The sequence below is a fragment of the Nymphalis io genome, chromosome 7 (assembly GCF_905147045.1).
Source record: "Nymphalis io chromosome 7, ilAglIoxx1.1, whole genome shotgun sequence".
Classification (NCBI taxonomy): domain Eukaryota; kingdom Metazoa; phylum Arthropoda; class Insecta; order Lepidoptera; family Nymphalidae; genus Nymphalis; species Nymphalis io.
Window position 1 is genome coordinate 7,627,049 of NC_065894.1, and position 25,945 is coordinate 7,652,993.

Sequence of the window (25,945 nt, forward strand, 5' to 3'; positions counted from 1 at the left end):
TTGACGAGCCGGTTGGCGTAGTTGGTAGATACTTGCCTTTTCACGCCGAAGGTTGTGGGTTCGATTCCCACCCAGGACAGAAATTTGTGTGCATGAACATGTCTGTTTGTCCTGAGTCTGGGTGTAATTATCTATATAAGTATGTATTTACAAAAGAAAATTAGTATATGTAGTATATCAGTTGACTGGTTTCCATAGCACAAGCTCTGTACAAGCTTAATTTGGGATCAGATGGCCGTGTGTGAAAAAAAAAATATCCCAGGATATATTATTATTATTATATTATATTATTAATGTATTTAATTTTCATCACGTATAAGCTCATCCTATTAACTAAATAGTCGTCAATTCGAAATAAATTGTATAATTTTATACCGTACAGTTTTAATGTTTTACGTTTATAAATACATATATATGTTATTTTAATTGCGATTTGACTATTATTTTTATTAATGTTTAAGGATGAATTACCTCTTTTATCTCAAACCTTAATACTTTTATCTTAAAGTCAGTGCCTTAATATTGGTGGCCGATAAAAAATGTACAATATGTTCTCCGTACGACAGGATGGAAAGTATCAATACAGAAAATCTACAATCGATTATCATTGTACTTCATATTTCTTTACTTTTGACATTTTCTTGCAGAATAATTAATTATAGAAACAGTTTCCTTTTTAAATGACAGATAGTAATAAATTGAACTTCAAGTTATTATTATTTAAGGTATGTTGTGTGTGTATATGATATTTTGATATTCTTATCTGACATGAGATGTATCTTAGATATTAATTAATTTAACTTGAAGCTAATGTTGTTTTTGTTTAATATAAATGACTGATAATAGATGTATTAAGCTTTTTGACTGCCACGTTGGACTAGTGGCTTGATGCAAGGCCACAATACCTGGGAATTAACCCGGAGGTCCTGAGTTTAATTCCCAGGTCGGGCCAATAAAAATAGAGAGGCTTTCAAAATGCTAACGGCTGACTTCAGGAATTAAAAGGTATGTTAAGACTTACCATTAATTCTCGCCTTAATTTATCCAACTCATGAGCCGAAGCTGGCGCAGGCTGTACTCTGCCTCGCCTTAATTCCTCTAATTGCCTCGTCAATTCTTCAACCTTCGCAACAGCCACTGACAGTTCTTTTTCTTTTTCATTGAATAACGCTCGTATTGACTCGAGGTCACTAGCTAGAAAAAAGAATATATTTCGAATAAATTTCATGCTAACATTAAAAGTAATAGTCTAAGTTAAAAATTACAGACATATATAGAATGAATGTTATATCTATTTGAAATTAATAAAAATGAACACATTTGACCGACCACTAATAAAATATTATGTTTTTATTCATGGAGATGTTGTTTCTGTAGCATATACTTGTACGCCGGTAGGCGCTGCGGCATATCAACTTCCTACGCCGTTTTGCTAGTGTGATATAAATACATAAAAAATGCGTCAAATGCTGCGCTGAATTCAGGTTCACTGATGTGTAACCCTACAGCAGATTTTATTGTATTAAAATTTAAATTATATAAAGTTTTTTTGCCATATATAATGTATTTGAAATATGTAACTTATTAGTTAGTTAATAAAAAAAATGTAATAAATATTTTGTTTAGGATTTTTATCTATTTGTAATGAATGTTTTATTATTTATTTAAGATTGACTGTCTATGTTTTTGCTAAAATATTCTTGCAATAAAATCACGTTCTATGACGAATCTATTTGAAACACGGGAAATAAGTCTCGCTATTTTTAATTAAATGTAATTTCAGCTTTAAAAGTAATTTTATGCAAAAAATGCTATTTCACTGTAAAAACAGCCAGCTGCGACAAAATTTAAATGCTCCAAGGGAAATATCTCCAACCTTTCATTTACTAGAGACAATAAAGAGGGCTTTATCTGTATGAGACTTCGTCACTAGAACCATAGCCTTATAACCAGGCTTTTCATCTACAATTAAGGCCGATATAATATCTATAAAAATGCTTGCTTCTACGTGGAGTTTTTTGTATTACTACATCTCTATTCTATTGAAATCTCTATTTGTATGTCAGAACAATAAATAACATAGCTGTTTTATTAGTTATATGATGCGGTAGAGCCATAAGACAGAATGGAAACACCGCTTTGCAATTGATAAGGATCGTTATATGCGATTGCATTCACCCTTATTACAAGGATTTTATTGACAATACTTTATTCGGAATTGTAAACGATTTACACGTAAGATTAAAAAAGTTCTTTACTTAATTAAATATTTAAAATGTTCTTTATTTATATAAACGAAATGATTATAATTTAGAAATGGAAAATTTATAGAAAATTTTTTAGAACATTTAATCGGATTAATAAATATATATCTTTTAACGAATAGAAAGATATTTCTGTACCTTTGATCAATCAAGCAAGTTCGATCTCTAAATTACTCAATTTAATTCCAACTCGTTTTCTATTCTATTCGAACAAAATATTTCCTTGTATTTATAAATTACTTTTCTAAGAATTACTATTTATGCGTAATAAATCTATATAGAAATACATTCGAAAACTGTGTTCATACTATGGATTTTATAGGTTTTTCTGTACAGATTTGCTTTTTATTCAGCTGGAAGGGTGAGTGGGTCAGTGTAATTATAGACACTTTATTTAAGATTGCGTTTAATCATATTAAATAATTAAAAGCTACCGGTTATAACCGGTTCGGAATGCAGATTTTACTGAGAAGAACAGACAAGACTCAGAACGTATAACATCTTAGACATTACTGATGTCACATAAGCTTAGAAAGGTTATTATTTTATTTATTACAGTGGGAAGTTTTATATATCACGATAAACACTTACCACAGGTGGTCCGTTTGCCTGTATTACTTAAAAACTGGGATGGGAAATTCATCATCTTATTAAATATTTAAACATTTTACGCTCTCCTAGACTAATCCAATATATTCAGCTCTCTAAGTTATTACTGGAGCTAAATTCCTAATAAACTCCATTGAATAATATGGTGATAAAACAAAGGCTCGTTTCGCCCGAAGCCTCAAATAGAGCAAGTTCGAGACGGTAGTCGTGAACTATCTAAATACCCGTCTTTCGATTTCTAAGGCTTATTTATCAACTTAACTTTGCTTACCTACACTATTTAGTACTAACTTAACACTAAAATTACTCTTAATAAAAAAAGAAGTGCTTTAAATTTTATTGTAATTAAAAGTCGGAACAAAAAATACTTTTAATTTAATTAATCATTACCTCAAATTAACTTTCAGCGCTAAGTAATAGATAAATTAATTTTATTTTTATTTCATCAAGTTTAGTGATATGACAATAACTTAAATTCAAGTTAAGCATTCAGTTAAACTACATATTCTAAAAAAAATAATTTAATATATATATATTTTTAAATAAAACACAACTTATTCAGTCTCTATATATAGTTTTTTTTTTAATATTTGCTGGCATATCGAATAATAAAACAAAAAAAAAATTGAATTGGTTTTCTATATGTATAAATGTTTAGAATTCATTCATACTTTTTCCTATTAACAAAACATTTAGTCAATGTGAAAAGCAATTTGTTTTAAAAAAGTTTTCTTATAATTCAGATTATTCAAATGGAAAGATAAAACGGCTGAGGTTTAATATATTTACATAACTCATATATCAACATAGTGTTTAATAAATTACTTCTAACCAAAGTTTCATTTATTTAATGCGTAAATTCATAGCGTTCAAATTAATTATTCTGATAAAACTATAAATTACTTACAAGTTACTCATTGATAAATTGAAAGATAATTTATTAAGGAAATTAAATAACTTTAGAAAAATAATAAAATATCCTTAATTTCAAATTAGAATTGATATGTATATATATACTTTGAATTGTTTTTTTAGCGACACCGCCGAACAATTACGTCACCGGATGATAAGTGGCCGGAAGTACAAACCACTTCTTACACGGTCAACGCCTATGCGATCAATAACAACAACATAACTATCTACAATGTTACGTCCCCTTTAATTTCACTCGATTACCCTTCAATTCACCATAAATCAATTCAAAGTTGATAATTGATAAGACCTACCCAAGACCTACCCACTGTGGCCAAGAACAGTGACACCAAGACTAACGGTATAATAAATATTTTAATTTAAATTTATACTACATATAAGTCCTTCTCTAAACTTACTAGAAAACAATACTTCACGATATTTCACTAAGCAGAATCAACATTAATTATAAAATTTATTAACAATATCATATAGATTTCCTTCGACACAGACCACAAAAAGTTTAACTGACGTAAATTGATGTACGAGCAAAAACAAAACGGGCGTTTAACACTTACGAGGGTTAACATGAAAAATGATCTCTCAAACGTTTCTTACTCTTCAGAAAACACATATTATTAATATATAACGCGGGAAGAATATATATTATCACGAAAATATGAACTTAACCTTATATATAACAGGCCTATATTTTGTGTTTTTAAGATTTCAACTCAATCAATCCGTGTAGTAGTAATAATAAAATTTTGATATTGTAAGTTTTTTATAATACATCAAGATATTTTGTCTTAAATAAGCATATACGAATAAAATGAAAAATATATGCAGTAGTTACTGTACAAATCACGACCGCGTGGAATGATGACAAGAATGCTTACAGCATTTCTCCGTTGAATCGCAATTTCAATTCCAAAAGGGCCAAAAAACCAAGCCCTGTCAAAAGTGAAGGCAATAAGACGATAAAATGGTGTAAAATTATCACAATGCATAATGTACTGTTTGCATAATGTAATGTAAGTTTATAAAATAAATAAATATTATTGTTACTATATATAAGTAAGTAAGTAGCTGAGGATTTGACTAGAGATAAAGATAAATGGAAGAGTAAAACCCAACTGCGCCGCCCTAAATAAATCGGATAAGCCAGCGAAGTTTTTAGTACGAAAATAAAAGACAAAGTAATGATGTATCGTAGTTTGTTAGTTCTTCGTTCAAACTGATTAAAAAGTGGTAAACTAACTACGCTGCTCCAGTCGCGTGGAATTAGCCTTCCTGTTCTCAGTAGAATATCGGCAACGCAATAACTTATGAAAATTGTGTATAATTAAAATGCTCATTAGTGGTTACCATAAATAAACATATTTTTATATGTTGTCTATATAGAAAACTAAGAGACAAAATCTTCATAAGTAAAAGTATTTTTTGGGAAAATAGTTTAACAATAAAGGCATATTTCATTTTTTAACTTATTTAGATTAACTACTAAAGTCTGTACTTATCAAAGCTACTTGCGGTAGTAAAATATCATGAATTATTTGAACAACAGTACTTTTCTGAAAAAGCCGATAGTATATTCGTTAGTTTGTGTATAAGGTTCCAATACAAATGACAAAAATAGCCAAGCGAAAGCAAGAAGCACTTCTGAGCACGACCACAAAGTTTTACTTCTAAACAATCAACACAAAACCGTAACAAGTAACTATGAAAGTTATTGATTTTCAGCGACTTATGAATGCGTGGCTAGTTCCGTGTCGTTCCGTGTTGTTCGGTGCCTGGTACGGGAACATGCCACATTGTCAAATTTGAAAACGGTGTTGTTGTTCACATATTATTTATTGATTTGATTTAGATATTTCAAATTAAACAAAAATATTATAAACGGGGATGTTTTACGAAGTAATAAACTTATATATATTTATGTATTTTTAAAGTTTTTTATAAGGGGCTAAAGTTTATTATTAATGTTACCATATCCAAAAAAAAAATGATTTTTGTATAAGAACTCTTACGACTTTTTTAACTATGTTCAAGTACACATATTGAAAAAATATTTATATCTAGTATCTAAATAAATCTATCATTATATGTATAATATTTTGTGTTAGCAAATTACAATCGCGTTATTTATAATGCACTATTTACCAAATAACGTATCTCAGTAATGACTATTATAGGAAAAGTGAGATATAGTATTTAAAAAGCAAAGACAATATACAACGATAGTAGAATTACAAATCAGTGCATTTTTAGAAGTAAGCTATCCGAATCTATTATTAACAGGTAATTTACAGCTAATTAAAAATAAACAAAAGAACATTATCATTTCAAGTAAATAAGAACTCAGTTATAAAATATGTTTTTTTCTCCATACAATATTAAGTAGCGCGTGGAGGACGCGCAAATGGGCCACCTGATTGTAAATTAGTAAATGGTTACCATCGCCCATAGACATTAGCGCTTTAAGAAATATTAACCATTCTTACATAATTAATGCGTCACCAAATTTGGTAACTAAGATGTTTCGTCCCTTGTGCCTAAAGTTACACTGGTTCACTCACCACTCAAACAGTATTGCTGTTTGGATGTAGAATATGTGATTTGTGGGTGTTTTCTGCATAAAGCCCTACCGCCAAGTTACATTAATTATTTGGTGGACATCATATATTCATATTATATATATCGTCTTTTAGTTATTTCGACTGTTCTCTGTGACATTTATAAATTAAAAAACTTAAAAAATCCAAAGATATAAGAATGGTAATATAACAAATGAAAAATACTACATCAATTTATAATAATTATTTTCAATTAATCAAAGCATACTTAGTTTAATATTAATAGAACGTTCAAATCGTCATTTTTTAATTAAATTTAAATGACCATTCTACAGAGTAAAGATAAGAAAGTCAATATTACTTGATGCATTATATACAGCTGTACGAAAAGCAACGATTACTTGACGCGCATTTATATTATTTATTTAATATTGTATATATAATAAATTAATGAATTGAATATGGAACATCTTATCGTCGTTTTCTCATATTCAATTGCTAAGCTTTATTTCTCAATCTGAAAGAGAATTGTACTTTTTGTATTGCGAATTGTACGTTCCCACATAATAATCTCAGCATTTGTTTTATGTAACGGTTGCTATCACACAAATCTTTCTTTTATTACGTCTTAAGAACATTTATCTAGCGAATGATATTCTATAAAAAGTAAACTTTTATCTAAGTAATTGGATATTGTTTCGTGTAAAACGATATAAGAAGACTAATTTTAAATAAGAATTTGTTTTAAATATCATAAAATTATATTATTATAATAAAAAAGTAAGAATTAAATATTTTATATCATTAAGTAGTTGTAGTATAGTTAAATTAAATAACAATTATAGCAAATCACATTTGTATACATACGTTTAGATATTGTTTTAATGATGTCGTTGTTAAAATCTTACATGGGACAAAAAAGCTTTTTTTTTCCATATATTATTAAACGAATATAATAAAAATAATTTTAATAAAGTTTAAACTGAAGATGGCTGGTTTTAATTCGGTCAATCCAATTTTATATTTATGTCTTTAAATTTGTGCTCGGCGGCGAAATATAACATCTTAAAGAAACCTGCAAGTGTGGTATTAAATTCTGCCATATCCAACAATCTGCAGTGCAGTGTGGTGGAATAAGCACCAACGTTATGAAGAAATATTACTGCCCAAAAGTGGAACATGCACGGGCTACAATTTCACTTGTTCCAAAGCCTATTATATAACTCAGTATTAAGTAAAAGGCTGTAAATAGCCACTGATACGCTAAGGTCTCCTTTTGAGGAGGTTTTGAGAATATAGGCTGTATAATCCTTATAAATTTCTAAAATATATTTTTCTTTAAAGTTACTATCATTATTTTTCACGCTGCTTAAGCGCTTCTTAGGCATAACGGCTTTATTCATCCGTGGCCTGGTGCTAAAAGGGCCAACGTACAATTTTGAGTAAAATGTAAAACACATTTTGTCATTTGCCGAATATTTTAAAAACCACTATAGTTATTTTTTTCTAAAACGGCATAAGCTTAGCCTTACTAATACTCACAATATTACGCAATATCTGCTATGAAACAATCAACATCTGCTCATTGTTTCTGTTCTAATTTCTAAAAGTAAGGATTATTAATATTGGACCTTTAAGCACCAAGCGAAAGATTTAATTTAATGGTCATCAGTTAAAGACACATAATGACTAAAACGATACATCAACACACAGCCGTAATAGCTGTTCGCAGACTTAAAATTTTACGAACGATATTTTTTTGTCAAAATGTATTTGACAAAATTTCAAACGATAATTAAATTCAAATATTTAGTCGGGGTAATATAAAAATCTTTAAAACCACGAACGGCCTTACTTATAGACGTAGCTAAGCAACTGTTTAAATAAACATTATTGATTTAACATTACAAGAAAAAGACATTGCATTGTTTTACAAATCATCCGCTGAACAACATTTATAAATATGGCCGATAGTCCATTAATTGATGTTTTTATTATGTAATAAATATAAAAAGCGTGCTAATCATTTTTATACTCTAAGTAACCGTAATAAGGTCGTAAGTAATGAAAAATATCACTAGCATAATATGAAATTCCTTTCAAGCATAATCGCATTAGCAATGTTGTTAAAAACATCTAGTAGGTATCGTTTCCATTTTGAAATTTAAGAAATTAGGTATAAAATATGTTTTTAAAATATTTACGTAGTACTCAATCATTCTTTGTAAAAAAGATTCATTCATTTCATGAAAGAGCTAGGTATAATATTTTTAAGGCGACCGTAAACAAACTGCTGCTAGAAGAATTCATAACCCGGAGCTTAGTCGTGAGGTAAGCAAGAAAATTCTCGAAAAGGAAGTTTAAATTTATATCCCGCTAATACTTTTATCCATCGGTTATTGTTTGTTATATAAAAATATTTTATCCACAAACGACGTTATACAATAACTTTGTGTTTCGTTAACCTGGGTTTAAATACTCCTTAGTTTAATTTTTTTTTCTTTACATTATCGTTTAAACAAAAAAGTTTTTTTTATTTTGAAAGAAAAGAACTACCTTAAGCCAAATTCATCAAACAATCTAGTGAGTAACACGGTCATTGCGCCGCGAGCCACAGGATATGTCCCTTGTGACTATAATTGCAATAGCTCACTGACAGTTGTAACCAAACCACATCAACACTAATAAATATAATAATAGCATATTTTAAGTAAAGTAAACGGCGTGTATATGATACCCACCTAGGTTTGTCTGTACAAACTATGAAAAATCACATTTATTTAAAGTGAGTTTAGATCAGCTGCATTTTTTTTAAATTGTTATTCAACTATTAATCATGTAAATAATAAACAACCTTTTTTTCGTACAAATTTTATATATTAATAATGTTCCTATGTTATTAAAATTCTAGAAATCACTAAAAGTCTAGATAACTGGGCCACGATCTCAGATCAAGATCGTTCTATTTCAATTTCTAATATCGCATAGAAACATTTATGTACATTATACTAGTATCGAACACAGAACCTTATATAATTTGGACGACTCAATATGAAATGATATCATAAACTTTGCATCTGCAAGGTAATCTCGTACAATATTTTCAAGCAAGTCAAATAAAAGTAAAGGATTTTATGTTTGTATATATTAGATATACTACTGTAATCTTACAAAGTAAGAATACTCACATGATAACAATTTATCTTTCAGACTTTACTTGGGTACGATTTTACTTACGTTTTTTTTTAAATATTATAAAGCAATACCAGCAGTCATTCGAATGTTATAATTAAGAAATCTTAACGCACTATCTTTTGTCTTCGGCATCTTGTCTATACATATGTCGATATATTGGTTTTAAGCCGAAATGGCCCAGTGATTAGAACGCTTGAATCTTAATTGGTGACCGGGTTCAAACCCGGGCAAGCACCACTGAATTTTCATGTGCTTAATTTGTGTTTATAATTCATCACGTGCTTGACGGTGAAGGAATAATCGTGAGGAAACCTGCATGTATCTAATTTCATTGAAATTATGCCACATTGTATTCTACCAACCCGCATTCGAGCAGCGTGATGGAATAAGCTCCAAACCTCCTCAAATGAGAGAGGAGGCCTTAGCCCAGCAGTGGAACATTCACAGGCTGTTACTGTATTGGTTTTAAAAAATTGAGATCTATAAATCTCCTATACAATGTTTTACGTTCACCAGGAATTCTGACGATTCCAGCTTTATGTTGACAGTTTGTATCTAATGAAATTTATAAATAATAAATATTCTATAATAATTCCATATCCAGTAAGTTCACATTGATAGTTAGACAGGTCTTAAACATATTTGTAACAGAAAATGAGACACAAAATATAAATGAATACTAATTAACTCACCGTAGTAGCGAATTAATATTATTATGGTGTTACGAGATAAATGATATTTTGACGGATTAATTTGTACCCGTCCACACGTAAAACTAATTTCGCATTTCAACTAACTTTTAATCTATTTCAGCTGCAAAACCGAAAGTTTATAATAGTGAACCAGTGTATACGCCCCTACAATTTTAACGCTTCGTATTTCTGTCCGTATAGAAAATAAAGACTCGTCTCCAATAAAAGGCATGGAATTTATTCCTCGAATTTTTATTAGATTGCGTTGTTTTCAAAGCAACCAGAGTACGGTTTTAATTTATGCTATTAAATTATTATTATTAGTTTGAAACTTGCATTATTTACACACGTCTTGTGAAACACTATTCATGCTTAATATTAATACTGTTGTTTTTTATATAAAATTTTAGTATAAAATTTGACTTGTTAATAGCACTATGCTACATAGCACTAAACATAGAACCTATATTTGTATGAAGGATATTTAAGATACTCCTGAAAACGTTATACTAATCATTTCGATCAGAATAAATTATGATTTACCTAATAATTTTCCATAAGAGTCCAGACCAGAAAGATAATTCAAGATGACGGATGGGGCAACATCCATATTCTACTTAAAACTTTGATTAATTATTACGTGTTTTATAAAGTATACTCATTTTTGATGATATCCTGGATTATGTCGCCTAAGTGGAAAGCTAGCATTATGCTCAATTTTAGGCAAGCGGTGATCGATACGATATAGCCGGCCGTTAGATCTCAAATTGACATTCCATTTGCTATCCGTCGTGTATAGAATAGATTTTGTGCCTCGAACACCAAGTTTGATTTATTCCGATGTGTTAAAACTTCTCCGATGAAAATGTTTTATAATCTCCGTAACAGCCTGTGAATGTCCCACTGCTGGGCTAAAGGCCTCCTCTCCTCGTTTTGAGGAGAAGGTATTGGAGCTTATTCCACCACGCTGCTCCAATGCGGGTTGGTGGAATACACATGTGGCAGATTTCAGTGAAATTAGACACATGCAGGTTTCCTCACGATGTTTTCCTTCACCGTATAGCACGAGATGAACTATAATCACAAATTAAGCACATGAAAATTCAGTGGTGCTTGCCCGGGTTTGAACCCATTATCATCGGTTAAGATTCACGCGTTCGTACCACTGGGCCATCTCAGCTTAATCTCATTATAAGATAAAGAATAGAAGTAATTTTTTAGATAAAAGATTAGACAAATGTATATAATATTATGACCCATTTATTTCGTAATTATTTTGCTTAAGCTTTCAATATATTTTTAATCATAGAAATTAGGAACTGAAATCTCTTCAATGTTTTTTACGACAACATCGAACATATTTTTTTCAATAGAAATGAACTGATATAACTTATTGAATTTTGTGTGTATTTATTTAAGGTCAAATCTGTGAGTGCGATATTTATATTTGTTATTTTAAAATGGATCAGTTTGACATTGTATCTAAATTGCACACTTTTATGGGATCAAATGTGTAGAAAAAATATAAAACATAACATATGACATATACATGTACATGATGATATTTGCTGATTCATTATACAACATTTTTAGAAAAGGAATCCTGGAATATTTAATTTTCTTTAAGTAAAATAGGCAAAGAAAAAAACAGTTCAGTACCAATTTCTTCTCTGTTTGTTAACCGAACTAAATAACAAAAAAGGTCAAAAAAATAAATTGAAAAATACAAATTCATAATTGTTTTTTGTTTTCAAATTTTCAATTACTATTATGACTGTATTGGCACTAGACGTTAATTAAATATTATAAAATTTAATGACAACCGTCAAACGTTAACTTAATACCAATATCATATCTCAAAGATGACGTTACAATAGTAGTAGTACTTGAATACAATAGCCTGGACATTAATTGAAAACCCTCCATTGTAGGTTGAATTTGGTATTCCAGAACGATCATTCCTTATGCAATAGTATGCATTCGGACGGAAATTACGGTATACAATCGAATTCCTATTTACAGTCTCGACAAGGGCTCTTGTCTTACTGGCCTTTAATCAAGCAGATTAAATGTCAAACACATTCGCAATTACAATCGACTGATTAAAAGCAATTTAGATATCTCAATATATATTATACATATAATACATATGGATGTAAGTAAGCTGACTAACAAAGGGGGGCTGACATGTAGACCTATCATCACGAGGAAACAAGAAAGTGTCGGATATCGATTGAAATTCTGTGACAAATATTCTTATGTACATATATATCCCCCTATTACTAGTCAAATAGTGACATAGTAGACAAAATTTCCAAATCCTTTCCTAAAGGTCTCTCTTGCTCAAGAGTATGGCATACACAAACCATTCCTGTAACGTCTAAAAATTTACGCCAGATTTTGTGCGATTCGAGTACAATTCTTGTCGGTCATCGTCGTTTCTTTCAAACGTTGAATTACTTATCCCTACTATCTCAAACGACTCGACCTCGGAATTGGAACAATTTCACGTATTCATTCGACACGTATTTCAAATCAGATAATTTAAATACTTTTTAAGTAACTAACTACTGACTCAATTGAAATTATGAATGATTATTGTTTTTGTTTTAAACGGACAATTCGCTTGAGTCATTTGTATCATTTTAATATAAGAGTAGAAACATATTGTCAAAAAAAAAACAAATTAATGATATGTTTTTTTTGTATATATATTAATTAATTTTTGCAACGGTTTTACGTAATAATGTATGCATTTCTTAACATAAGGTAATAACCGATAAGATAAAATCTTTATAAAAGAAATATCCAGTTGATAGTCCATGATATAATTACTTATTATCCAACAACGTGATTTTTTTATTTATAAATAAGCAAAAATAAAATTAATTTAATATTAAATATTACTGCATTTTTTTCACTGTATCACGTTTCCTTCATATAACTTTTAGCGTTTCCTTCATTTGAATCAGACATATAAAGTAAAGACATTTTCAGTTTTTATCACTGCCAACTTTAATTAAGTTTTTGTATTTGAAGTAACAATAACGTTGACTCAAATTATAGGTAGAAGTGCCCCAGGTGAGATTTACGAGTCTCGCTAAAATTACATTGTGAATTTTTAAAACCAATTACGTAGATAGGTAATAAGAATTTTATAAATTATGAATTCAGTTTGAGTCCTCCAAAATTCAAAGTATATTTCCCATTGAGAAATAAAAAATAAAAATTTAGATATGGAAACAAAATTTTCACTTTTATCATAAAAAAATCGTTCATTCGTCAATATCCCCAATTTATTTATTTTCCGGTTTTATTATTAAGTATAAAATTTTGTTTATTAAATATGAGCAGCTCTTTTTAACGTTTTTCACCCTTAATTAAATTAATATAACAAATTAAATATAATATTTTTCCTACATAATATTAAAATCAAAGTAAATTGTATTTATTTGAATCATCAATTGAACGTTTGAACGCGACTGCTAAAGACACTTAGATATAAAAATTTAAGAACGACGAGCGAGTTTACCTGTAAATTATGTTTAGCGATTTAGTTAAACAATGACATGTCTTCTTCTTTCGAATATCATATCATTGATGTCAGAAAGAGAGAAATCTGTGTTCAACTAAACAGATGCTAAAACAATGTTTAAAAGAATGGCCGTCGAAATATTAACGTTTATTAATAACGTTTATTGAATAAAATTGACTAAATACTTGAATTATATATTAAAAGTTAATCAAAAGATATTTTGCAACGTTTTTTAAATGAGCGATAACCTTTTAGCGCGTCCGATTAATAATAAAAACAAAATTATTGATTTGTATGCACTGTCTATACGTTTTAAACATTTCAAGATCACATCGAACTTAATGGATTAATAAATACAATTGTATTATCCAAAAGTATAAATTGGACGGTGTTCACATAGCATAATAAATATAAGAGTTTTAGAATATTTCATAACAAGCAACCAAAAATAGTTTTATTAGTTTTGTAAAAAAGCTTATATGAAATATATTCAAAACTTTTATATTCATGTGTATAGCCATTAAGCTTATAAAGTTCAGGTTATACTATGAGATGGTTATACTATGAGATGGTTATATTTGAATGTTTATCCCAGAAAGAGAAAATTAATTGCACGATTAACCAGACGAGTTCCGAACAAAATGTTTCACTTGTTCAATCCCTGTGAGGATTATAACAATTTTAATGGACGGTCAACTGTATTTAAAATAATAATTGCTTGAATATTACATGAATTGTTTATTTTATGGAATGAATAATTTGTTTTATTATTTCATATTAAAATTTGAGTAAGGTGTATATATGTTATTTGCACATTGATCCTTATAATAGCAGGACAATGTTCATATAGTTAGTTCAGAACTTTATCCCGAAAAAGAAATGTTGACAAAACTTAAGTTTAAGATCGTTTTATTTCTCTACTCTTGCCAACTGACTGTAAGCAGTCCTGTAATATCCATTACCCGGATACGCTTACAGAAATAAAACTATCTTAAATTATGTTTAGTACTAATGAGTGCAGTAACAGTATGTTAAATGTGTCTGCTAGTCAAAAGTAATTTGGTCCAAGAAAAAATAATAGACTAAAATTATTATAAAATTGTATAATGTACAAGGTATTACATACGTCTACATATTTCAGTTTACAGAATCTCTCAGTAATCGCTTATAGCGACTAAAATATGTTCTAAAATATGAATTTTATTTATAATCACCTCATAGAAGGAAAGTAAGAAATGTGCTCAGAGCCCAACCACGATTGCAAAAATATTGCAAGATATTTATTAATATTATATATATCATGTAGACGATTATAGGTGAAAACATATAGTTACTTATATAGAAATATTAATCTTTGCTCAAATAGAGTTACTCGTAAAATACTAGTGAAATGGATCCTCACACTAATTGGAATTGGCACAGACGAGATATTGATTCGTACCTAGATTGTTTAAAAATTCTGAAATGAATTTTACGAATATTTCGGACAATTTTTATATACTTCAAGAAGATAAAATTGACTACGAAGTCGTTATATTCGATAATACTTATTTCTCTAATACATTAATGAAGTTTAAATATCTGGAAACCCGTTTGTTTTAAATATTAACGTAGGAATATAAATTATCAATTATCAAAGCAACTTTTTTATGAAATAAATAGGCTGACGGACAAATGTGCTAGCTGATGGTGAACATACACCAACCCTTTGAACTAAGAAGTTATGTCACTTGTAGCTGTAGTTACATAGGCTCACTCGCCCTTTAAACCAGAAAACAACAATACTTAAAATTGTTTGGCTGTAGAATATCTGAAGTGTGGGTGGTACCTATATAGACGAGGTTGCACAAAGCCCTACCCCCAGGTAAACATTTCATTGCAGAGCAGAAAACTCTTTTTAAGAAGGATTCCATAAGGATTCCATAAGGATTGCGGATTGGCGTTAAACGTAAATACTTTAGAAATTATTTTCAGTTCATGTCAATATTTTAAAAGTATTATGAATAACGTATAAAATTATGTTATCAGTATTCTTTATATTTTCATTGAAATATAATTGGCTTAAAGTCAAAACATTGTATTGCATTTATGCAACTACTTTTATACTAAACATCAATTAATCATCTTGAACATAATTCAGAGCACCACGATCGAAACGTACACGTGGTTCACGATTGTTTCGATCAAAGCAATTAAATATTTATTATATACTCACTAAGAGCGATATTCGCTTGTTTGTTTCTGTCAAGTTGGCCTCGCAACGCCCTTAACCTCCGTAGTTTCTGTTCTTGCGCTTCGACGCGCTCGCGCAGCCTTCGCAACCGTTCGCCTTCTACCGCCACCTGTTAACATTGATAAAATGATACGTCAAATTCATATTAGTAAATTATAACATTTAAATTTAAGACGAAGGGTGTCACATAATCTTTATGACGATAAGACTAGATTCATACTTAATATTCATATTTTATTCTGCTTAGTATATCTTACAAATATAACAGTAAAAAAGTATTGGGGGTTAAAGGGCCATAAGACAGAAGTCTCGACATATTCCGCTGTATATCAAAGGGTGAGTACCTGTAACTGTATGTAACATCATCATCAACTTGCAGATTTCCTCAAATGTTTTCCTACACCCAGCGACCAACAGATAATTTATACATACATAATTAAACATTTTACATTTAAACTGACGGAATTAAACGCTAAATTCCTATTGAAATATTCTGGATTCGTCGTCAAACGTCGGTATCCTTCGTATTTAATATAATAGAAAGTTTATAAAGAGTGAAAATTTTCATGAAATTTACAAGAGATAGAATTAAAAAAATAGTTATTTTAAAATAACTAAGTGAGTAAACAATATAACGCATTCGATAGAATTTATAAATGAAAGTTATTAATAATAATTTAGTATATATAATTTCTAAATATAATCTAAATCTTTAAATAGTAATTTTAAATAGGCATCAGAGGAAAACTAAAAGTCGTTATTTTATATGAAATATTTACTCGTTTTGAATTAATAAAAAACGAAACTACTCATATCTTATTTTTTATACAAAAACATGTATATTTATTGCGTTATTAAAAAATGATGATTTGTGGTCTTTTTAATTTTCCACTTTAACCCGATAATTCTTACTTTTTTTAATTATCTTAATTAAAATAAACATCACGTTTATCGTACACTACGGGCTTGTGACATACAAGACCGACCCACAAACACAAAAAAAATCAGATAAGGATTCATCTTGGATCTAAAATAAAATAAAACTATAAGGAAGCGTATTTTTTTTCTTTCTTTAGCATTTATGTAAATCAAAATACACTTTAAACGTTTTATGGAACCGTTTTCTGAAATATTTATAGACAACGACCTGTAAAAGTGTTATCGACTCTATCTAGTCCAGTAAAAGGCAAGTTATTATATAATGTATAGGAAAATATGAAGTTATTATTGTAATAGCTACGAGGCGTTCAGTAATAGCTAAACAGCTGCACGTTTTCCTTAAGAAAATGTACAACTGACATTTAGTGTGTGCTATCCTCGAATTTCACTACAACGTCAGATTTTCTATCTATGATATTAATTAAATGTCTTTCGACTTGGAAGTTATTATTTTTACAAATCTATCTTGTCAGTAATTTGGAAAATCGATATTTGAAATATTTACGTTTTTAATTGACAGCAAATGTGTGATAAGATTATTTTTTAATAGAAAATAAAAGCCTACCCAACAACAGGCACCTTGATGTAAGTTTTACTCATCGATATTAGTAATGTAAGAAATAGAAGCCATTACAAGTATCTAATCATGCGATATTTCATGCCATTTATCTTGTAATTTTAAGACAGAAACACTGTACAAACAAAGTATTTATGTTTGGTAGTAAAATAAATGAGGGCCGTCATAAAGCCGTTAACGTAATTATCACTTTCTGGGACAGTATATGCATATATACGTCACAACAATTACTTAGCTATTATGTCTAGTGTACTATGCCTCAACGTTACGATTGTAAACGACACACACACAAATAAAAAGTCCTACACACCCTTAGCAGAAGTTTAAGTTCAAGGTCGGGTGGAAGAATTGATTTATTAATACCTTTAAATTGGAAATGAAAGTATGCATATTTATAAATAGCGATTGTATTGTTTTTTTTTATCGCTGGAAAAACGCGTTACGCGTTTCCCCCACGGGAACAGTGGAGGTGTATGTGGGGCTCGCCGGTGTCCAAGGCGCCGAGTGCACCCCGAACATCGGAATACCCATTAAAAAATGAGCGGTACCCTCTCCATCTTAACGAGGAGCGCCATGGGATCGCTTTCGCATGCTACCGTGACGCTCTGACGTTATTACATTATATATACATAATTGTATTTAAAATTGTAAAATCTTATTAGTTACAATGTTCCTATATACACAAGGCACGTATATTATTATCGAATTCAAAATCGTATCGTTTGTGTTGTTAACTAAACCTTTATCTCAATTAGTCGTACCAAAATTTAGTAAATAAAACACAATGATATTACATTAATCTTGACAGTGAATGCAAAGTTAAATCTGAGTGTAATTTTATTTACGTTTTGGTCTTATTTATTAGGTAGAATGAGTTTATTTTTGGAGCGATAAATATCGCATTAGGCTAACGGCGTCCGGCTCCAACTACGAGATTTATACGTTGAAAAAGAAATAATTTCTGATCTTTCACGTCATGAATTTACTACTCTTGAAATTTATATGATTATTTTTAATAAATATTTGATTATTTCATTATTATTATCATGGTTATTATATTATTATTGTATTTCAGTAAATTTCTAAATAATCAGCTTAAAAACTTTTCAATCCCCTAATATAACATAAAACTTTAAAATGGAGGCAGGCTAAAACCTCTAAATAAGCACCAAGTTTCGAAAAGAGGTTGCATTGTAAACGAAGTTTATTCTTAGGCAGTGTTTACGAACGAACCCAGCTCAAGTAGAGGTAACTTAGAGGAATTACGACCTAATTTATAAATTTATAAGTTTATTTTAAGCTGTTTTCTTCCTTCAACACATAATATATTGCACGCGCGAGTTACCTGTATCATTTTATTAAACTTAATATTTTTGATACGACACGATGATGTGACACATTTTATCAGTCAAAGTAAACTTTATTCTAGCTCTTATAAACCATTTCTGGACAGTTTTCAAGATACTTAGTGGTAGGGCTTTGTGCAAGCCCGCCTTATGATGTATGATGAGTTCGTGGTAGGTAACATTAACTTATCATAAATTCTACCGCAAAACAGCAATACTTAATATTGTTGTATTCATGTTTGAAGGATGAGTGAGCCAGAGCAACAGGCACAAGCGACATGACATCTTAGTTCCCAAGATTGATGGCGAATTGGCAATGTAAAGAATGTTTAATATTTCTTACATCGCCAATATATATGAGCGGTGGTCACCACTTACCTTACCAGGTGGCCCATTTGCCCGTTCGCCTACCTATTTTATAAAAAAAAATAAGCAAACATAATACTACCATCAATATCATTTATTTGTAAGATAAAAATGATTAGAAACTGGTGCAAAATTAATACAATTTTTCTTACAAACATTGCTGTGCAAATATATTCAAACAAAGACTATTAGGTTTTATTTCATTAAATATAACTAATGATACACGAAACTCAGTAGTCAGTGCTTTATAGAGATTGTAGCCGATAATATTAATTAATTAAAAGTAAATTTTCTAAATACATTAATTGTTTATTATAACTTGCATTAAAATTAATAAATGATAATTTCATACTAATTTATCATCTGCGTAAATTTTATCGATTTTAAGGGTTTGTGTGTGTAATTTAAAATACATTTGAGTTTTTAGAGTCTGGTGCAACCGTAATATAACAAAAGCCACCAAAGTCCGCCTGATGAGAAGCCTGGTCTTCCCTATATTATTTCTTTATGGCGCAGAAACATGGACGGTTCGACAGAAAGACCGACGCAAAATTGACGCACCCGAAATGTGGTATTGGCGGCGACTGCTGCGGATCCTTTGGACAGCATTTCGGACTAACATCTCGATCTTGGAGAAACTAAAAATCAAAAAAAGACTATCGTCGACTGTGCAAACACGAATTCTCAAATGCTTCGGACACGTTGTTCGAAATTAACACTCCATGAAACGACTCGTTGTCCATGGGCAAGTGGAAGGCAAGCGGTCGCGCGGTCGAGTACCCAAGCGTTGGACAGATATTATAAAAGCTGCAACACAGACCTCCATGGTCCAATGTTCTAGAGGTGCTGAAGACCGCATCAAATGGAGACATATAGCGGGGGCTACATTAGCCAAAAACGATGCGTCATCGTCAACCACGACCAGTCTGTCAAGAACGAACGACTGATGATGAATATATTTTTAATATTTTTTCTTAATATTAGCTATGACCTTATTAAGCGACAAAAGTTATTAATTTCAGGTATTATATATAACGATTAATTAATTAATTTGTATCTCCTAGAATAAAAAGAAAATGTCTTGCCATTTATTTAATTTTATAAGAACCTCGTATTTTTTATTGAGCTAATTTAATAATGTTATTCTAACAAAATATACATTTTACAATTCCACAAATTTCTTTCTTGAATGATGAACCGAGAAAGCCAATTAAGGAGAAAAACAATTCATTTCAAAAATATGAAACGCCGTCCCCATTGAATTCAAGCGACTTTATACTTTATTGTAAAAATATTAGGGTTAAATATCATTACTTGTTCCTATTTTCGTTCGCAATTTAAAAGCTTCGTTTATAAATTATTTAACTTTCTTTCATCGACTGAAAAAATCTTGACACCAAGTCTTATTAAATTCTAAATGATACTTCATTCATTCACATTAACTAAGCTCGCTCGCTTAACAACTCGAAGAACTCGAAGTGACACGCAAACCATTTTTGAAGCGGTATGTAGGTTACGATGTTCTGAACTACATAGATAGGATAAATGTTATAATTATTAAATAATATATAAAGTAATGAATAATGGATAAATAATAATAATAATGGATTTTACACTCAGTTCTTCAATCTCATTTTAGTTCTGATATAACGTCAAGTAAATTTATTTGTGCTTCTGTGGAATTTTTGTCACTGTAATTTAGTATATTAGATTTCGTAAATGAAAATATAGTACTCTTGCAGCTTTGTCTGTGTGTGATTCAGAGCTTCTGTTTTTTAAGTTATTGAAATACCTATATGTATGTCAGACTGTTAAAGAAGAAAAAAAAACACCTAAATGCGTATGCTTTTCAAAAAAAACTTTTTTCTACTGCTTAAAATTATCGTACAAAACTAGCAAAACCCGCGGCTTGCATTGACAGCATGCTATTTTAACGATCATAATGCAATAGACATTGAATTATACATAATACAAAAAAAAATATAAGGTAACAGCGGTAAACTAAAAAAAGTTTATGTTATAGTAACTCGCAAATATTAATTTAAAAAGAGACAGTTATTTTTAAATAACAACCAGACACCTCAGTTGTATTTATTTGGATAGATAGTATTGATAAAAAAAGACTTCATTTTCAAATAAAACAGCATAAGCTTTTATAACTGATGAGTTTGTCTCTATTCGCGAACGTTCGATATCGAGTTTTAATTTGAAAGTATTAAACTTTTGGTATTCATTATTATCACAAAGTCGTCTTTCTCTGAAATCCATTAAATGTTTTTCAACATTTGGACAAACCAAGTATACTACATAAAAAAACTGAACAATACATATTCATACTAATAAATATATATGCAAATATAAGTAGAGTAATTACAGCTAAATAAAAATTTAATAGTGCTTGCGGATTCGATGTAAATAAATGTAAATAATATACACAAGTCAGTCGTCGGTCATTTGTGTTTGTAGAACGCATTCCGGACACAAGTTTTCCTGGTAAAATAGGTTTTGTATAACGCGTTAATTTTTTTGTGAAATTATTCAGAAAGTTAATTACTTTATTTTACTATGCATGAAAACATTTTCACCTCACAATTATAAAGTGAGGTGTATGAAAATGAGTAAAACAATGTTTTCTCATTTCAAAATGGTGGAATAAAGAAATCGTATATTCATGTCAAAAAGTGGCGGTTCCCATTTTAAATTAAACGGGAAACTTTTAAAGCATTTGCATAGTAAATCTAATAGGAATTTTAATGGAAAAATTTTATACTTTCATTCATTATTTTCATTTTTCGCTTCCATTCATTCTTGGGCGACCTTTATAAAAATGTTGTGTACGAATTTTAGAATACTAAAGTAAATTAAACATAAATTTATTTATGTAATTATGTTACTACGTAAAAAGTATTTTAGGTATTGTTACTTGTTCAAATATAATTACTTTTTAATAGATCGTTTTTAATTAATTAAAGGCTATTGTTTGGTGACCCTTATTGGAAAGTTTAAAGCCATTTTTAAAAACTTGTCCTGCCGCTTTCGCGTACATACCACAAACGAGCTATATTTGGCACCGCAAAGCCACGATAATTTATATTGTTGTTTCTGTGTGACTGATGTAGCTGCTGGGATAATATGTGGTATGCAATGCATGCGAGCATAGCTTAATCTCGCAACACGTAGACCACGACATTCAAGAAGTTTCATGATCGAATACTGTCTCACTACAATTAAATTTCAAAATTACGCTTTGTAACGTGCATTTTATCGTAAATCAGTCGACAACATGACGCCGAGGAAACATGTTTAGCAATCCTCGATAAAAATGTGAACCCGGAATGTTTCATTACTCTACAGCTATAGTATTACTTGAATTATAAACATAGGATTTCTTTTTCCGATTAAATTTGATATATATTCATAATTCAAATTTCATTTTGTGCGTTACCGGCACGAGACGCATTAATATGCTCGTGGAACCACATGAGGCATGTTAAGTAATTTATTATTAACTCGCGGCTAGCCACCGCTTTCTCCACATTATTGAATTCCATGTTTTTTTTTTCAAATAGTCCCCGAAAAATGTTTTATATATTCACATTATATCAAATTAAAAACATGACCATGTATTGGAAACATGTGCTTTCTCATTACAAATAAACTACCACTAAGCAATGAATTTATATTTTCAATAACGCGATTTACTTTACAAATACGACTTTTTTTACAGCCAGTTATTAGTCAGTTTCAAAATACGTTATAATGACGAATAATCACTACCAATAAATAATAATCAATGAAGTCATTTAATATTATTATAATTACTTATAATTATCAGACGTCAATGACGAAGAATAAAATGAAAAAAATTACATAATAAAGAAAAAGTGCAGCAGCGCAGATAAATTATAAAATGGGGATTTGCTCGGTAAATAGTAAAAGCATAAAGGCCTCGAAAGTAACTCATAGGTGTCGTCAAATGATACTGTACTACTAGCAGTGGCTTCAATTACACCGTGCAAAAAAAAAAAAGTAGTCAACAAAAATTCAATAAAATACATACATTTAGGAGGATAGATAAAAATAATTAAAATGGAAAAAATTTAGAAACAAAATATTTTTTTAAAACAAATAAATAATATAACACAATAGCATATCATTGTATACTAATATCATAAATGCGAGTCATTTTGTCTATTGGTTTATTATTTTTCATTACGACTAAGGCACTGAACAAATCTTAATAAAATTTGACATAAGCTTCCATGAAACCTGGACAAACACAGCACACACAGCAGCACGGCAATGTAATTCATCATTCACGATTCATAGACAAATATAAATTCACATTAATAATATAAGTAATATTAAAACATACTTAATTACTTCCTACGTCTCGATTTCATCTATTCCATTTATATAAAATAAACAACAGCTTTCGACGTGTTTCATTAGTCACGTGACTGCAAAATGAAGCGCACGAGTAAAGTTAAAACATATTAATGTCTCTACAGAAAAGCCTCATTTGAAAAGATTCCCTACAACACTCCATCAAGCTTTGATATTACGGAGAGAATGTTATACGGGTTTTTAATTTAGACGCATTTTTTGCTGCTAGATACGAGAATTAAAAATTGTGAATCAAATTGAATTGGAAGGGAAAATACAAATCCTTTTTGATTTGCATAACGTGTAACACGTTCATATTAACGCTGGTCTGTATTTTGATATTTTGGCATTTTAATTTTGTACATTTTAGTATTTGAATTAAGGTATCTATTAAATTGACTTTAATTATAAATAATTACTTCAATTATAAATAATACAATAATGTCGTTGTTTCGCTACTGACGGGCTTATCGTGATGGTCACATTTTTTTACACTATCATATTCATCCAATACAAAAATGGATCACTTTTGTGTCTGTCTGTCACAATTCTTCGAACCTATTTGCTGTAAAAAAGTATTTGAAATTTGCGTAACAGATTAAGGATCGATACAAATGTAAAAAGCGAAAATATAAATGATGACCGATTTGGGATTAATAGCCCAAAAATAGTAAATAAAAAAAATAGAAAAAACAAATGCGTTTGGAAATTATCATAAATCTATACTTAAGCCATTTTAAGGGTTGAATAACTAGCGTAAACTTAATCATCAAAAATGTAGCCGAATTCAGAGCCTTCTTCATTTTGTATGGGCTAAGGAGAAAATAAATAATTTAAAGCCGGAAACCAACGGCTGAGAATTTTTGAGTCACGGTAAGGAACGAAGTAATCTCATCAACAATGCATAAATGTTAAGGGCAGGGTAACATTCTCTAATAGCATAATAACTTAAGATAATCCATTTTATATGAGTAGTTTTGAGTCATTCAACGCTTGACATAAAGCCTTAATGAATGTATGCTAGTAGTATAATAAAATATATTATTATTATTATTTTAATTTAAATATAATAAGAGATCCTTTATTTCATTTAAACTGTTAAATTGGTACAAGCCGATTATATCGAATAAAAATCGAGGTTATATTCAAACTTGCGACTTTTACATCTCAAGAAAGCTCGTTTACCTGAAGAGCTATTGAGAACAAACGCGTCAAAATGTTATCTTTGGTGCTTGTTTTAAAAGTCGACAAATTTTAATGTGCTGTAAAACCAGAAATATAATATAATAACATTTTTTTTTAAACAAATAATATCTATATTTTTCTTATTGAAAAGAGTAATCATTGAAATCCTTGTTGGTTGTTAAATAAAGATGAATATATGAAGCTTCTATATAATTTTTAAATTATATAAAGCAGTTTATAATATGAATACTGCTACAATTTCGTTGTTTTTGAAATTAATAATTCCCAATTTATATTAATAGGAAAGCCTTTTCTCAGAGTCTGTATATTTTCATGGAAATAAACGATATCAAGATGAATTTATAAATGTTTTAATCTTTACTTACTGGAAAAACGTATGGTTTTATTATAATTTCATGTGGCTAAAACATTAAAAGTCTTTACATTGTTATTCGACAGTCATATGACAAATACTTTCCACGCACGTGGAGATAATCTGATTTGAATGATATTGAAACTGGGAAAATTCGAAAATTGAATTCGGCGAATATTATTAACCATGTTCCGTCAAAATCTTCTTAAATCAATAACTCTTGCAGAATGGGAAAATCGCATTTGTTCTTATTTTAAATTGCACATTCCAAATGCCAGATAACGTAGGTAAGTATGGAAACATGCAGCAGCAACAGAAGAAAGGTTCATTATCATATTCATATAACGGTAATACAAAAAACAAACGTCGTCAATTATATTTTAAAAATAAATCTTTGTTACGAGATTTTGTCTTGACTATGACATTCGTTTTTTGAAACAAGCATTTTATAAATATAAATTATCTCATTCAAATTAGGTATGCTTTTATTTATAACAGAAATAATATTGATTATGGGCTGTAAAGTTTAGCATCTCGTCTTCATAATGACTGATAACAGCCACGGCAGCCATTCTTAAAGGAGTCTAGCCAACTACGCATAATATGATATAGTACAAACTTGATGGCAAACACTGTGTGTGTGACACTTGTGCAACTCTTTATTTCCTCGTTCTCACAGTCCATAGGGAAGGCAACACAACTAAAGATAATTGAGAACCAGAAACGACGGATTCACTTACTTTCCGAAACACGGTCA

General features: G+C 29.7%; 1 protein-coding gene across 9 annotated transcripts in view; it reads right to left on the reverse strand.

Annotated features, from left to right (window-relative positions):
• Positions 1-25,945, reverse strand: part of LOC126769338 (apoptosis-stimulating of p53 protein 1) — a 256,568-nt gene that overhangs the window by 20,719 nt on the left and 209,904 nt on the right. For all 9 annotated transcript variants that reach the window (XM_050488027.1, XM_050488024.1, XM_050488025.1 and 6 more), the window contains 2 exons: positions 15,999-16,125; positions 1,022-1,194 (listed from right to left, as the gene is read on the reverse strand). In XM_050488027.1, coding sequence (XP_050343984.1) covers positions 1,022-1,194; positions 15,999-16,125 — 300 coding nt within the window. The remainder of the gene's footprint in view (positions 1-1,021; positions 1,195-15,998; positions 16,126-25,945) is intronic.